Source organism: Rhincodon typus, chromosome 3, assembly GCF_021869965.1.
Source record: "Rhincodon typus isolate 14 chromosome 3, sRhiTyp1.1, whole genome shotgun sequence".
Taxonomy (NCBI): domain Eukaryota; kingdom Metazoa; phylum Chordata; class Chondrichthyes; order Orectolobiformes; family Rhincodontidae; genus Rhincodon; species Rhincodon typus.
In genome coordinates, this window is record NC_063334.1 from 113700428 (window position 1) to 113718022 (window position 17595).

Here is a 17595-nt window from a genome sequence, read left to right on the forward strand (position 1 = left end):
GAATAGGGCATATGGCACCTCAAGCCTTAATTCAATATGATCATGGCAGATAGAACCAACTCCTCATTCTCACCTACCCCCAATAATTTTTGACTCTATGATTGGTCAGGGACCTGTCCACATTTGCATTAAAAATGGCTTACCTAGCATCAGCCTTGTTCCCTCCATCATAAAGTCAGATGTATAACTGTTTGCTGACAAATGCACAACATTCAGTTCACTTCAAAATTCGTCAGACAACGAAGAAAAACCTCGACAAAATATCAGGCTTAGACTGATAAATGGCAGGTAATATTTATGCCACACAAGTGTCAGTCACTGAATATTTCCAACAAAAGAGAGTTTAATTACCTGCTCTTAACATTACCAATATATTACCATCTTCAAGTCTCCTACCATCAACATCATAGGGCAAGATTTGACTAGACTCCTGACTGGACCAGCCACACAAATACAGGGGCAACAAGATTAGAGGTTGGGAATTCTGTGGGGAGTAACTCACCTCCCAAGAGAATAAGATGTGGGGACAGAAGTAGGCCATTCAGCCCATTGAGTGTGTTCTGCTATTTAATGAGATGGTGGCTGAACTGAAAACTCTCAACTCCACGCTCCTGCCTTTTTCCCATAACATTTTAAAAAGCTGTCTATCTCAGCTATGAATATTCTTAATAACCCAGCCTCAATAAACCTCTGTGGTAAAGAATTACACAAATTTGCTATCCTTCAAGTCAAGAAATTTCTCCTCATCTCTGTCTTAAATATGAGCCCCCCTATTCTGAGACAGGTCCTCTGGTCCTAGATTCTCTCATAAAGGGAAACAACCTCTCTGCATTTGTCCTATGAAGTCCCGTAAGAAACTTCTACATTTCAAAGAGCTGATCTCTTATTCGTCTAAATGCCGATGATACAAGGCGCAACGTACTCAAACTCTCTTCATAAAACAGTAACTCCACACATAGGTTCAATCTCTTGAACTTTCTCTGGACTACCTTCAAAGTCAGTATATACTTCCTTAGATAAGGGGCCCTGAATTGTTTACAGCATTCTGGCTGTGTGGGCTAATGAAAACCTTATATAGTTTTAGCTAGACCTTCCTATTTTTATACTCCATTCCCTTTGAAATAAAGGCTTACATTTCATTCCTTCCCAGTTTCCTGGTGAACTTGAATGCTAGCTTTTTTGTGATTCATGCATAAGGACCCAAACCTTCTGTACTGTAACTTTCTGCAGTCTTTCTGCTTTTAAAGAATATTCAGCTCTTTTATTCTTCCAAGCAAAGTGCATAACATCACGTTTTCCCACATTAAATTCCATTTTTCAAGTCTTTGCTAATCACTTAATTTGTCCATATCCCTTTGCAGCCTCTTTATGTTGTCCTCATTACTTGCCTTCCCACCTACTTTTGTGTTATCTGCAAACCTAGCTACAGTAAACTGTAGTTAATATTTCATAGCTTTGGAACTCTATTGATGAAACCTTGGTGAGTTGTTGAATGTAACTTGGAAGATGGTTGGGAAGTGAATGCGTAAGGTGGTGGCTAGAATTCTTTGCCAATCACTTAACCTATCCATATCCCTCTGCAGACTCTTTGTTTCTTCCTCATTACTTGCCTTCCCACCTACTTTTGTGTTATCTGCAAACCTGGCAACTATAAACTGTAATTAATATATATTGTAAATAATTAAGGGTGGCACTCCATTAGTTTCACGTTGCCCCCTTAATGCAGCTCTCTGTCTTCTTTTAGTGAACCAATCTTTTATCCATGTGAATATACTACCTTCAGCACTATGTACTCTTATCTTATTAAGTAACCATAACATGTGGCACCTTATCAAGCATGTTCTGAAAATCCAAATATATTACATCCACTGTTTCCCCTTTATCTGTACTGTTTGTTACCTTCTCAAAGAATTTTAATAAATGTGTTAGCCTTGCTTCTATCGCCAATACTTGTCCCCCACCAACAAGTCCATACCGACCCACAGAGCATCCCACCCAGACTCATCCCCCTATAACCCACCTAATCTACACATCCGTAAACACTATGGGCAATTTAGCATGGCCAATCCACCTAGCCTGCACATCTCTGGACTGTGGGATGAAACCGGAGCACCCAGAGGAAACCCACGCAGACATGGGGAGAAGGTGCAAACTTCACACAGACCGTTGCCTGAGGGTGGAAGCGACCCAGGCCCCTGGTGCTGTGAGGCAGCGGTACTAACCACTGTGCCACTGTGCTGCTCAAATCTCAGGTCGAGTGACCCTCCCTCAGAACATCCTCAGAAATAGGAGCCAGGGTAGGCCATCTGACCTGTTGAGTCTGCTCCACTATTTAATAAGATCATGGCTAATCTTTTTGTGGACTCAGCTCCACTTACCCGCCTGCTCACCATAACCCTTAATTCCTTTACTGTTCAAAAATCTATCTATCCTTGCCTTAAAAACGTTCAATGATGCCGCCTCAACTGCTTCACTGGGCAGGGAATTCCACGGATTCACAACCCTTTGGGTGAAGAAGTTCCTCCTCAACTCAGTCCTAAATCTGCTCCCCCTTGTTTTGATCTCATTGAATTTTGGAACAGGCTCAAGGGGCTGAATAGACGACTTCTGTTCCTATGTTCCTCTCCATCTGACTGAATCCCTCATCAATGGAAATATTCTCCTGAATCTTTTCTGCCTCCTCTCCAAAGCTCTCATATCCATCCTAAAGTGTTGCGTGCAAAATTTTATCAATATTCTGGTGGAGGTTGAATCAGTGTATTATAATTTTGTCCGTAACTTCCTTACATCAGTACTCCACACGACTGTTTATAAAGCTCAGCCCCACATTAGTTCTATGAACAACAATCTCAACCAGCGCTGCCAGGTCTAAAAACCCAAACCCAGGTCCCACTGCTCCCATTTAGAATTAAATCCATCATATTCTTCCTTCTTCCTGCCAAAATGTATCACTTCACACTGTGTTTTCAAGTTTATCTGCCACATATCCGACCCTTCCACCAGCCTCTTGCCTAGCCTTTCACCATACACCTCAGAATTTACGTTCGTACCAAGTACTGCAGGAGCATTGAAGTGTCACCACCTGCAAAGGGAAAGGGGACAACCGTGCGATATTCCTGATCAAGGCAGAAACTCTTCCAAACCCCTGCACAATTAACGACAAATATCTTAGATAAGTAGTGAGGAATCAGCAAAGCAAACATTTAACTTCCTCATCTATCAGAAATTGCAAAAGAAACTCATCTATGGTGAGAAAACAGAGTTAACTTTTCAAGTCCAATGACTCTTCATCGGGACCGACTCTCAACGGTTGCTGCCAAACCTGCTGAGTTTCTTCAGCAATTTCTGTTTTTGTTTGTTTCAGATCTCCAGAATTTACTGTTCTTTCTTTTGTTTTACTTGCCTATCTGCCTCTGTTACTATCGATATAGCATAGCAGGAAGCTGCCATTAAAATCAAGATTAAGCTGGAACTGTGTCTGTCATTCCTCATTCTACTTATTTCAGCACAGCTCTGTTTTTTGTGAAAAGGGACTCAAGCTGTCCTGCCTTGCAACAAATTTCACAAAACAAAAACAAAAACAGAATCCCAAAAGACTACTTGTTCCAATCGGGCAGCTTCTAAAGAATGTTGCTGCCAGGCATTAGATGTGAACAGGCATTGATCACGCAGTCATAAGGATATGATGAAAATCTAAAGTAACAGTCATTTGATATGTGACAGTGTCCACTGGCATTGCCAGTAGTACACAGTGTCATCACTTGCCAAAGATAAAATCATTGCCGTTATTCAATCTTAGCAAAGGCACAATAATTCAAATAGCATCCTTCTATGCTCTGTCATTCTGTTATTCACACCCTCTTTCACTGTATACCTCACAATATTCCACTTGTGCTTGTTTGATAGTTGCAGAATCTATCAGCTATTCTCTGGGTGTACAACATTTAAGCAGCAGTGTTTTCTTTCGTGCAATTCCTAATTCATCAATATATATTATAGATTGAAATTAACAGCAGGAAACTGATTAAGAGGTCCTTCAGCAAAAGCATTGTGCTGAATTTAAATGCAGGCGTAAGGCTGAAAATAAGACAAAGAAAGCAAAAAATATTCAGAATGTGTAACCACGCAACCTGATTTGGTGACAGTTGACATTTCAGAGTAGCCTCTTGCTAGTTTGATACCCGATACATATTGAATTTCTGCCAGGTTTGCTTTCATCGATCAAAGCATAGGCTACAGGAGTTCAGACGCCGTGTTACGGCTGTACAAGACATTGGTAAGGCCACATTTGGAGTATTGTATACAATCCTGGTCTCCCTGCTATAGGAAGGATGTTATTAAACTGGAAACGGTGCACAGAAAATTTACAAGGATGTTACTGAGATGGGAAGGTATGAATTATAAGGAGAGGCTGGATATGCTGGGTCTTTATTCACTGGAGTTTGGGAGGTTGAGGTTAAACCTTGTAGAGGTTTATAAAATCATGAGGGGCATAGATAAGATGAATAGCCAAAGTCTTTTCCCCAGGGTAGAGGAGTCCAAAATTAGAGGGCATAGGTTTAAGGTGAGAGGAGAAAGATTTAAAAGGGACATGAGGGGCAACTTTATCACCATAAGATGATGTTGCATTAATGGAACGAGCTACCAGAGGAAGTGGTAGAGTTGAGTATAATTGCAACACTTAAAAGACATTTGGACAGGTACATGGGTAGGTAAGGTTTAGAGGGATATGGGCCAAACACAGGCAAATGGGACTGGTTCAGTTTAGGTGGGCATGGACAAGTTGGGCTGAAGGGCCTGTTTCCATGCTGTATAACTCTTATGACTCACCAACAGGACGGAAGTGCAACACATTTTGAGAGCGACAGAAGTCACTTCTCTCAAATGGTTGTGAATCTGTGGAATTCACTAACCCCAGAGTGTGGAGGATGCCAAGTCATTGGTTAGATTGAAGGAGGAGGTAGACTGGTTTTTGTTTTGTAATGGATTGAAGGAAAATGTGTAGGAAATGGAGTTAAGACTGAGATGAAAACAGCCATGATTGTATTAAATGGTGAAGCAGGCTCAAGGGGCGGAATTGCCTACTCCTGCTCCTAGTTCGTGGTGACGATGGTTTGCCCAAACTAAAACATTACTCAGTTGGTCATTGATTTGCAAATTTTTGGCATTGGCAATTTAAATTTCTGAATTGCTGCAGCAAAAGAGCAAGTTTTACACTTTTCTCATTTTCATGCTGGTTCTCAAACCATTCCATGACTTTGTTACTAGCCTCCATCATCTCCCAAAGACACCTTCTTGATGAGTCATAGAAAACTAACTGTGCAGCTGCAGCAAGGAATTAGGAAGGCAAACTTTATGTTGGCCTTTATTGCTAGAGAATCCGGTGACAAGTACAGATTGCTACAATTATATAGAGTACTAGAGTATTGTGTACATTTTTGATCTCCTTACATGAAGAAGGATATACACTTTACAGATAGAGTGTAATGAAAATTCGCCAGATTAGTTTCTGGATTGACAAGGTTTTCCTATGAGGAGAGATTAGATAACAAGACCATAAGATGTAGGATCAAATATAGGGTATTCAGCCTATTGAGTCTGCTCCACCATCCATTGAGATCAGAGCTGATATGGTATTCCTAAACTCCACCTTCTTGTCTTTTCCCAAAAGCCCTTAATGATTAGAAATCTGTCTATCTCAGCCTTGAACCAGCCTTGATAGCCCTCTGTGGTAAAGAATTCTATAGATTCACTATCTGCTGAGAGAAGAAATTCCTCCTCATATGTGTATTCAATTAGAGACCCTTTACTCTGAGACTGTACATTCTTGTCCAAGGCTCTCCCACAAAGGAAACAATCTTTCAGCATCCACCTGTCAAACCCTCTAAAAATCTTGTATATTTCAATAAGGTCACCTCTCATTCTTTTATACTTCACTGATTGTAAGTCCAATCTACTCAAATAAAAACAGAAAATGCTGGGAAAACTCAGCAGGTCAGGAAACAACTGTGGAGAGAAAGCAGAGTCAACATTTCAGTTCCAGTGACTGTGCTTCAGAACTCAGAGCCCAGTCTACTCAACCTCTCCTCATAAAAAGTTCCTCCATATTTAGATCAACTTAGTAAATCTTCTCTGAACTGTCTCCAATGCCAGTAGACAAGGTAACCAAAACTGTGTATTCTAGGTGCATTCTAATTAGCAAGACTTCAGTACTTATATATTTCATTCCAATTGAAATAAAGCCGACATTTATTTAATACCAGGTGAAGTTGTATGCTTTTTTTTGTGATTCATGCACCAAGGCCCCCAAATCCTCCTGTGCTACAGCATTCAGCAGTCTATCCCCACTTAAATAATATTCAGCTCCTCTGTTCTTCCTGTCAAAGCACATAACCTCACATTTCCCCACATTATATTCCATCTGACCTGTTTTGCCCACTCAGTTAACATGTCTGTATTTTTCTGTAGTCTCATTGTGTCATCCTCACCAATTGCCTTCCCACCTATTTTCATGTCATCCACTAATTTAGCGATAGTAAATTTACTTCTGTCATAGAACTCATTGATATATATTGTCAATAATGTGGCCCCAACACTCATCCTTAAAGTATTCTGCTAGTTACGGGTTGCCATTCTGAAAATGTCCCCATTATTCTAATTCTCTGTTTTCTATTATTAGCCAGTCCTCTGTCCTTGCCAATGTACTACCCCAAGATGTTGGCTCTTAACATTATTAAGTAGCGTTACATGCAGTACCTTACTGGATACCTTTTGAAAAGTTGCAGATATAGTTCTAACTATTCTGAGCTGTTTCTTACAGGACCTGGCTCTCTCTCACAGCTCTCAAAGTCAACACTGCATTGATTGAGCCTTCTTTATTTCTTGGTGTCTTCACTTTTGCTTTTGATGCAGCTTCTTTGACACTTACATCTTGCATTTTACATTTTGCACTCTTCAGGATAAACACAAGAATGCCAAATTTCAGGAGAGCATGATGCTGATTGGTTTGCAAGTTATCTCCGATTGGCTGAAAAGTTGCCATGAAAAAGTGGAAAGGAACTAAAAGATCTCCAGACTCCTGGGTAGTTCAAAATATTGCAAGATTAGAACAAATTCTTTTTCCTTGTAAAGAAAATAATTGACAAATAAAAAAATGTTGTACCACATTCATTTCAGTATCCCACAACCAGTAATTTATATATTTCAGGAGGAGAACATCAATGTTTACCTTGACTGGCTCGAAAGCCAACCCAATTATTTAAGTCTCTTCCCAGGCAGCTATCATTCACATCAATGACAATGTTGTCGAGGAGAATACTGAGATACAGGCTATTAGACTAGATGGGATTGAGGTTCATAAGGAGGAGGTGTTAGCAATTCTGGAAAGTGTGAAAATAGATAAGTCCCCTAGGCCGGATAGGATTTATCCTACGATTATCTGGGAAACTAAGGAGGAGATTGTAGAGCCTTTGGCTTTGATCTTTATGTCGTCATTGTCTACAGGAATAGTGCCAGAAGACTGGAGAATAGCAAATGTTGTCCCCTTGTTCAAGAAGGGGAGTAGAGACAACCCTGGTAATTATAGACCAGTGAGCCTTACTTCGGTTGTGAGTAAAGTGTTGGAAAGGATTATAAGAGATAGGATTTATAATCATCTAGAAAGGAATAATTTGATTAGGGATAGTCAACATGGTTTTGTGAAGGGTAGGTCGTGCCTCACAAAGCTTATTGAGTTCTTTGAGAAGGTGACCAAACAGGTGGATGAGGGTAAAGCGGTTGATGTGGTGTATATGGATTTCAGTAAAGCGTTTGATAAGGTTCCCCATGGTAGGCTATTGCAGAAAATACAGAGGCATGGGATTGAGGGTGATTTAGCAGTTTGGATCAGAAATTGGCTAACTGTAAGAAGACAGAGGGTGGTGGTTGATGGGAAATGTTCATCCTGGAGTTCAGTTACTAGTGGTACACTGCAAGGATCTGTTTTGGGGCCACTGCTGTTTGTCATTTTTATAAATGACCTGGATGAGGGCGTAGAAGGATGGGTTAGTAAATTTGTGGATGATACTAAAGTCGGTGGAGTTGTGGATAGTGCGGAAGGATGTTGCAGGTTACAGAGGGACATAGATAAGCTGCAGAGCTGGGCTGAGAGGTGGCAAATGGAGTTTAATGTGGAAAAGTGTGAGGTGATTCACTTTGGAAGGAGTAACAGGAATACAGAGTACCGGACTAATGGTAAGATTCTTGGTAATGTAGATGAGCAGAGAGATCTCCGTGTCCATGTGCATAGATTCCTGAATGTTGCCACCCAGGTTGATAGCGTTGTTAAGACGGCGTACGGTGTGTTAGGTTTTATTGGTAGAGGGATTGAGTTTCGGAGCCATGAGGTCATGTTGCAGCTGTACAAAACTCTGGTGCGGCCACACTTGGAGTATTGCGTACAGTTCTGGTCACCGCATTATAGGAAGGATGTGGAAGCATTGGAAAGGGTGCAGAGGAGATTTACCTGGATGTTGCCTGGTATGGAGGGAAGGTCTTATGAGGAAAGGCTGAGGGACTTGAGGCTGTTTTCGTTAGAGAGAAGAAGGTTAAGAGGTGACTTAATAGAGACATACAAGATGATCAGAGATTAGATAGGATGGACAGTGAGAGCCTTTTACCTCGGATGGTGATGGCTAGCACGAGGGGACATAGCTTTAAATTGAGGGGTGATAGATATAGGACAGATGTCAGAGGTAGGTTCTTTACTCAGAGAGTAGTAAGGGATTGGAATGCCCTGCCTGCAACAGTAGTAGACTCGCCAACTTTAAGGGCATTTAAATCGTCATTGGATAAACATATAGATGATAATGGAATAGTGTAGGTTAGATGGGCTTCAGATTGGTTTCACAGGTCGGCGCAACATTGAGGGCCGAAGGGCCTGTACTGCGCTGTAATGTTCTATGTTCTATGTTCAATTTACTGATGACATATGCACTGCAGCTGTACAATAAGAACAACTACAGAAAAATTTCAGAACAAGCATGTCATCTTTTAAGTTAATATGTCCTGCATTGAGTTGCTTATCACTCAAAACAAGCTCTGCTGGGTGAACATGTTGCCTAGAGGCCAGGCAGCAGACTCCCAAACCAGTTATTTTGCTCAAAACGTGACTGCAGCAGGAGATGTCCAAGAAGGCTGCAGAAACATTTTGGGGATGTTCTCAAGGCAACCCTGGAGAGATCAAACGTCTTCACTATATCATGGCAGGTCCTGCACTGCGACTGAGCAAAATGAAGCAGCTGTCTTTGGGAAGGTAGTTAAAAGACTTTATCTTGAGCCTGTAGAGGCAAAGTTAAGGCTTTGTAGGGAGTAACACAGACCTCAAAACATTTCACCTGCTCAATCCTTCAAGCGCCATCTAGCCCACAGTTTACTGTATCTACTGATCAAATGTTGGACTTACAAACTGTCACAGAGCCCATTGAATAGGAGTGAAAGCAAATCATCGTTAATGCTGAGGGATTGGCTAAGAAGGCAAATGTACTCTTTCGGGAGATTGGTGTTAATAAAAATGAAATGATGTTAATAAAAATGAATCTCTCTATTTTTCATTATTCATCAAATGAAGCTAGTCTTTCACAAACCATATTTCCCTATCTTTTATCCCTCTAGGCCATGGTCCAGTGAAAGTTGGATTTCTGCAATTGGATTTTATTCATTACCCTGTAAAATGTAGAATATTATGTCAAACCTAAGGAAGCATATCTATGCCTTACAGGTTTGGACATTTTCAATGCTATAAGATTTCCCACTGCTCTTCTTTGGGAAATTAATTTTGAAAAAGAACTCTCTCTTTTCCATACTATGGTGCAGTGCACAGCATTCTGAATGGGACTGTGACTTGCTTTCAGCTCAATGCCCAATGTATCATATGCAGGTCGCTGCTTGGATGTCAGCAGCAACAGGCACTGATGGCTGTTTAGTTATTTGTCCCTCCCTCAACCATTCAATACCTGTTCAAAGGCACAGTTAATACTAAGAACTTGTCATGTAAGAATGATGGCCTCTTCCCAGCACTTGGCTACAGTATAACTCTTCCTATTTAAAGCTTATTCCATATGCAGAGGGACATGCTCATGTAATACGGAATTCAAATCTTAGAAAGGCAGGTGGCGATTGTGTTTTACCTATTACACTCACCAAGTAAGAACAGGAAAATAGAAATAGTGTTCCCTGCTCAAGGGGTGTGCAATGATATCTCTACAATCTGTAAAAGGGCAAACCAATTAGAATGTTGAAGGTGGCTAAAAGTAATAGAAAGGACATTTCTTCTGTTCAGTGTTCAGGACAAGGGGAGAATAACCCCAAAATAAAGGCTGGATCATTCACCAGCAGTAATATGAACAACTTCTTCACACGCACATATTCGTGGAAATCAGGAACTTTCTTCCCCCCAAAAGTATTTTTGATATTAGGCCAGTTGTAAATATAAAATTTGAGGTTAGGCGATGGAATTAAGGGAATGGAATCAAAGTGGTTATATTGTGTCAAAAAGCAGAATTCCAGGTATTTGCATTCTCACAATGAAGGTCATATTCTTCTAAGTCTTTTTTGCACTTTCTCCATTGTTTCAATATCCGTTTTTGCAGAACCAACGTTACGGTGGCAGGTATTTTTGCTTCATTCAGTTGAGTTTTTATAGATGGTAATCTGGTGGAGTAGGACAAAGCAGTTTTCAATTCCTCACAGTTGACCTTGGAATGATTGGACAATTTGCTCTGCCAGATTATCCTTATCGGCAGTGGTCAAAAAATAACCATTTGATACATAACTATTTACATTTCAAATGAAAGGGGATGGGAATTGGTTAAAGGTGAGAAATCTGCTTCTGCTTCATTCGTTAAGAGCAGGCATGAACTGGATTTTTATGATGATTCTGTATCTCTGACTTCTTCAACTGATGTTTACTGTGAACCTTTCAACAGATGATTTATGTACAGCCTGTGAAATGCAATGTCAAGGAGCTGATATGTTGTAATTATCAGGAGAGACTAAAGAACCTTGAACTCTTTGCTGTGAAAACGAGAACCTGATGGGTATATGAGTAGACATGTTTAAAATTATGAAGGGGCTTGACGGTGTAAGCATGAAAGAAATACTTCTATTTAACAGGGATTCTAAAAATATGAGTCCTTAAGGATGGAATTTGAACAGTAATTATGTTCTGAGAAGCAACCTGGCAGAATGATTTACAGTAATGCTCCAGAGATTTTAATACCTGCCCAAATATTCCTTTTAGAGATTAGGAGTATTATTGGATAAACCTTGTAGATTATGAAAATTGGAATCAAACTCATTAAAGTTCTGGAGAAACTTTTATTTTGCTCCAGAGAGTGGCTAGCACATGGAGCAGTTGAATAAAATTGCATAGGTGCCTTTAAGAAGTTAAGCATGTACATAAGGGATAAAGGAATGGAAGAACGTGCTGATAGGATAAGCTGAAGAGGGGTGGGTAAAAGTCTGTATTGAGCATAAACATTAGCTGAGCCAATAAAGCGCATTTCTGTGCAGTGAAATTCTGCATAAGATGTTTGAGTTAAAAATAAACAATAAAACGGAAAGAATGTTGCGGTCGGAATATAATAAATTTTATTGGATAAAATTGGGTGGTTATGCATTTTAAGAGCTCGGAAAAAAAATCTTTTCATAACTGGTGATGTATTGTAGACTGCAGTAACTGGGAGCTCATGGACATCAGTATGATCTAAGACATTTGCAATAAGCTCCTGCATCTTGAGAAACTTCCACACAGGGCTATTGAGCTGGAGACTGAAATTGCAATGCGTCATTAAGAGGGATGGAATATATAACTGTTAATATAACAAAAAAAAATGATCTATGTGAATTAAATTGTGAAATGTTTACCGCTTAAGTTTCCTGACTTGTGCTTCAAAATTTGAGTGACTGTGGAACCACAGACAATTTATGCATGAAAAGAGGCCATTTAGCCCATTGTGTCTGTGATGGTCAGTAAAAAAGCAAATAAACAAAGCACCCAATTCTAATCTCAACCTCCTGTACTTGGTGCGTAACCCCCCAGGTTACAGCGCTTCAGCTGCAGATCGTGCTAACTTTTAAAAGGGATGAAGATTTCTGCTTCCACCTTCAAATTCCAAACACCCGATAGAGGGACTATTGTAGGAGGACAGGTTGAATAAATTGGGCCTGTACTCATTGGAATTTAGAAGAATAAGAGATAATGAAACATACAAGATCCTTAGTGAGTTTGACAGGGTAGATGCGGAAAGGTTGTTTCCCCTTGTAGAAGAATCTAGGACCAGAGGACATAATCTCAGAATAAAAGATCACACATTTAATATTAATATTTAATACAGTCAAAGTGGAGATTCTTCTTTCAGTAGGTTGTGAATCTGTGGAATTCTTTACCACAGAGGTCTGGGTCATTCAAGACTGAGATAAATAGTTTTTTATTCATTGATTGATATTAAACAGCTGACTGGTTTAATTATGTTGACAAAATAAAATCAAGTTGCTCAATTAATTTACAAGGCAATTGGATAACTGTTAGAGAAAGAAGAATGTTAAAGAATGATGAGCAAGATAGGTTTGGCAAATCAGATATATGTAGACAGTGCCATTTAAAGTGCAGCACAAACACCATGGACCCCCTTCTGTAAATGGGGAAATACATCGCCAATTAACATTTAACCTTCTTCAGTTTTGTGGCCTCACATTTGGTAACTGTACAAGTCATTGCGAGTAGAATTTCACAGATGCAAGGAGTAAATTATCTCATGGAGCGTGTTCATAATTCTACTTTCTAATCCAACTGACTGGTTGTTGATGTGCCTTTTCATTTACAAATGAAAGGACAATTCCAGAAGAAAAGTGACTGGGGGCCAGTCATTAAAACATGTAATTTGAATTTGTAATTCAGGATATTAATCCTTTGAACATTTATGAATAAGTGCAAATTTCTGTGCCATACAGTCATAGAGTCCTATAGCATGGAGACAGGCCCTTTGCTCCTAACTGGTCCATGCTGACCAAAATGTCCATCCATGCTAACCCCATTTCTCTGCACTTGGCCCATATCCTTCTAAACCTTTCTCATCCATGTATTCGTCCAAATGCCTTTTAAATGTTGTTAATGTACTCGCCTCAACCACTTCCACCGGCAGCTCATTCCATATGCGTACCATTCTCTGTGTAAAAAAGTTGCCCCTCACGTTCCCGTGTATTCTTTCCCTCCTTACTTTAAACTGACACCCTCTAGTCCACGATTCCCCAACCCTGGGAAAAAGACTGAATGCATTCACCCTATCCATGTCTCTCATGATCTTATACTCTTCTGTAAGACCCCCCTCAGTCTTCTATGCTCTAAAGAAAAAAGTCCTAGCTTGTCCAACCTCTCCCTGTAACTCAATCCCTTGAGTCCTCGCAACATCCTTGTAAATTTCTTCACACTCCTTCCAGCTTAATACCATCCTTCCTGTAGTAAGGTGACCAAAGCTGAACACAATACTCCAAGTGTGGCCTTACCAATGTCCTGTACAACTGCAACATAACTTCCCAACTTCAATACTCAATGCCCTGACTGGTAAGGCCAATGTGCCAATAGTCTTCTTCACTGCCCTGTCTTCCTGTGACTTCACTTTCAGAGAACCATGGACCTGAACTCCAAAGTCCCTCTGTTCCACTACACTCCTTAAGACCCTACCGTTAACCATGAAACTCTGACCTTGATTCGATTTCCCAAAATGCAACACCTCACACTTATCTATATTAAACTCCATTTGCCATTTCTTGGCCACTTCCCCAGCTGATCAAAATCCTGCTGCAATTTCTGATAATCCTCTTCACTGTCCACAATACTGCCAATGACAATTTTAGTGTCATCCACAAACTTATTAATCATAGATAACAAACAGCAATGGGCCCAGCGCTGACCCCTGAGGCACACCACTAGTCAAAGGCTTCCAGTCAGACAAGCATCCTTCCACTATTACTCTTTGCTTCCTGCCATCAAGCCAATCGCATATCCAATTTGCCAGGTGTCCCTGGAGTCCATGTGATCTAATCTTCCAGAGCAGCCTACTATATGGAACCTTATCAAAAGCCTTACTGAAATCCATATAGGCTACATCTAATGCCCTACCCTCATCAACATTCCTGGTCACCTCATCCAAGAACTCTAACAAATTTGTGAGGCATGATCTCCCACACACAAGGCCATGTTGACTACTCCTAATCAAACCCTGTCTTTCCAAATGCATGTATGTCTTATTCCTCAGAATCTTCTCCAGTAACTTACCAACCACAGATGTTAGGCTTACTTGTCTATAATTCCCAGGTTTTTCTTTGTAGCCCTTCTTGAATAAGGGCACAACATTTTCTACCCTATAGTCTTATGGCTAACCCATGGCTAACGATGATGCAAATATATCAGCCAGGGCCCCCGCAATTTCTTCTCTAGCCTCTCGCAGAGTTCTTGCATGTATCTGATCAGGACCAGGTTGACTTATCTACCTTCATATATTCTAAAACTCCCAACACCTCCTCTACCGTGATATGGACTGTCCCTAAGATATTGCCACTAACTTCCCCAAGTTCCCAAATTTGCATGTCTTTCTCCATGGTAAACACAGAAGAGAAATATTCATTGAGGACCTCACCCATCTTCTGCAGTTCCACACATACATGTCCACTTTGGTCCTTGAGGGGTCCTATTCTGTCTCTAGTTATTCTTCTTTCTTTAACATACTTAAAGAATCTCTTTGGATTCACCGTAATCTTCTCAGCCCAAGCTATCTCGTGCCCCCTTTTCGCCCTCCTGATTTCCTTCTTCAGTAAACTCCTGTATCCCCTATATACATCCAGGGATTCCCTTGATCTCAGCTCCCTGCTCCTGAGTCATGCCTCCTTCTTTTTTCTGGCCAAAGCCTCAATATCTCTTATCATCCAGGGTTCCCTACTCCTGCCAACCTTGCCCTTCACCCTCACAAGAACATATAGACCTTGAACTCTAGCTGTCATGCTTTTAAAGGCCTCCCACTTGCCAGAGGTCCCTTTGCCAACATAAAAACTACTCCAATCAACCCTGCAAGCTCCTGTCTAATTCCATCAAAATTCACTTTTCCCCAATTAAGAACTTGAAGCTGTGGATGGTTTTGTCCCTCTCCTTAACTATTTTAAAATTAATAGAACAATGGTCACTGGTCCCAAATTGCTCCCCTATGTCACCTCAGTCACCTGTCCTGCCCTATTTCCCAAGTGTAGGTCACATTTTTCCCCTTCCTGAGTAGGACTTCTTACTGCTTGAGGAAATTTTCCTGAACACATTTAACAAATTCCACCCAATCTAAGCCCTTAACACAATTGTAGTCCCAGTCTATATTAGGAAAATTAAAATTCCCCACTATGACAATCCTATTTCTCCTGCAAGTCTCCTTAATCCCCCTGCATATTTGTTCCTCTAATTCCCGTTAACTAATTGGGAGCCTGTAGTATAAGCCCAATAATGTCACCATCGCTTTCTTATTACTTAGCTTTACCTATAAAGCCTCACTGGATGACCCCTCAGTTATTTCATCTCTGACTGCTGCTCTGATACTCCCCTTAATTAAAAAAGCAACTTCCCCTCCCCTCTTTCCTCCACCTGTGTCCCACCTAAAGCACCTGTACCTTCGCACATTAAGCTTCCAGTCCTGTTCCTCTCTTAGCCATGTTTCTGTAATAGCTATAATATCCCAGTCCCACGTACATATCCACACCCTGAGTTCATTGGCCTTACCTGTCAGCCCTCTTGCATTGAAATAGATGCAATTTAATCCAACAGGCATTCCTCGCTCTCTGTCCTGTTCCAACCTGACCTGTCTCTTCAACTTGCTATTTCCGATTCCTGTCTCTCCTTCCAGCCTCGCACTTGCCTCCCTGCAGTTGAGGATCCCACCCCCTGCCAATCTAGTTTAAACCTTCACTTGTAGCACTAGCCAATCTGCCCACCAGGATATTGGTCCCCCTTCCAGTTCAGGTGCAACCTGTCCATCTTGAACACATCACCTCTGCCCCAGGAAAGATCCCAATGTTCCAGGAATCTGAATTCCTTCCCCCGCACCTATTCTTTAGCCACACATTCATCTGCCATATCCTCCTGTTCTTACTCCCACTAGCATGTAGCAGTGGAAGTAATCCACAATTACCATTGTCGAGATCATGGTTTTTAATTCATTTCCTAGCTCTTTATAATCACTCCACAGGACCTCATCTCTATTTCTATCCAATTCATTTGTGCCAACGTACACGATGACTTCTGGCTGCTCACCATCTCCCTTGAGAACGATTTGTAGCCACTCTGAGACATCCTGGGCCCTGGCACCTGGGAAGCACCACACCATCCTGGATTCCCCTCTGTGGCCACAGAAACTCCTGTCTGTCCTCCTAACTATTGGGTCTCCTATCACTAAGATCCTGTTTACTTTTACCCTTTCCTACTGTGCCCCAGAGCCAGTTGTAGTGCCAACAACATGGCTACTGCTGCTTTCCCCTGAACTGTCATCCCTCCCAACAGTATCCAAAACGGCATACTTGTTTTCGATGGGAATAGCCACAGGGGATTCCTGCACTCTCTTCCTACTCCCTTTGCCTTTCCTGGAGGCCACCCAGCTACTCTCTGCCAGCACATGGGGTGTGACCACCTCACTAAAACTCTTATCTATGATGCGCTCAGTATCTGGAATGATCCTGAGTGCATCCCGCTCCAGCTCCATGCCACACTTGCACCAAACTGAAGAAAGCAGAACAACATGAGAGCAGTCGGTTCCTGCAGAGTAGGTAGAAGCATTCATCTTCTGAGAACTTGTTAGATCCAGTGGAGGTGTTTGGAACATAGGAATCACTAGACAATGGAAATCGCGAGATCGACGTATTTCACCCTCCATTGCTGGATCTCTGCAAAGCCAGCTGCTCAGTAGTTCTAAAAGCGACTATTTTCTGTTTCAGTTTATCATGCTGACTTACATCTTCATGCTGGCATGGCTGGGAGTGACAGCCTTCACCTCACTGCCTGTCTTCATGTACTTCAACATCTGGACACTCTGTCAGAACATCACCGTCATGGAGTCCATTGACCTCTGCTTTGATATTCGTCAGTTTGGTATGTCACTGCCTGTGCTGAGTGATAGAATAAGAACATGGAAGCATATTTTATTCTTCGGTGTGATTGGTCATTTTTTTTTTTCCCTTCACCCCACTTTCAGTGATCAATTCCTCAGGCTCCACTGGTCTCTAGTCTCTGTGTCAGCAGATCTCAAACCCAGAGCCGTGAACGTAAAAAAATCAGTCTGACACTTCCCAGGGTTGAAGTGCAACTTTCAGATAACTCATTGAGCTGTGGTCCTACTTGCCTTCTCAGGTGGCTGTAAAATATCATGTGATAATATTTCAAAGAAGAACAAGGGAGTTCTCTGCCCTGTCCTGGTCCATATATATCAAGCAATCAACATTAATAATACAGATCTTCCAGTCATTATCTCACTTTTTGTTTGGGATAAGCAATTGCTGCATTTTCCACATCACACAGCAGTAACTACATGA

General features: G+C 41.2%; 1 protein-coding gene across 1 annotated transcript in view; it reads left to right on the plus strand.

The window, feature by feature from the left end:
* gpm6ab (glycoprotein M6Ab) overlaps positions 1-17595 on the plus strand; it is a 136293-nt gene that overhangs the window by 92263 nt on the left and 26435 nt on the right. The window contains exon 4 of the mRNA XM_048594034.1: positions 17002-17155. Coding sequence (XP_048449991.1) covers positions 17002-17155 — 154 coding nt within the window. The remainder of the gene's footprint in view (positions 1-17001; positions 17156-17595) is intronic.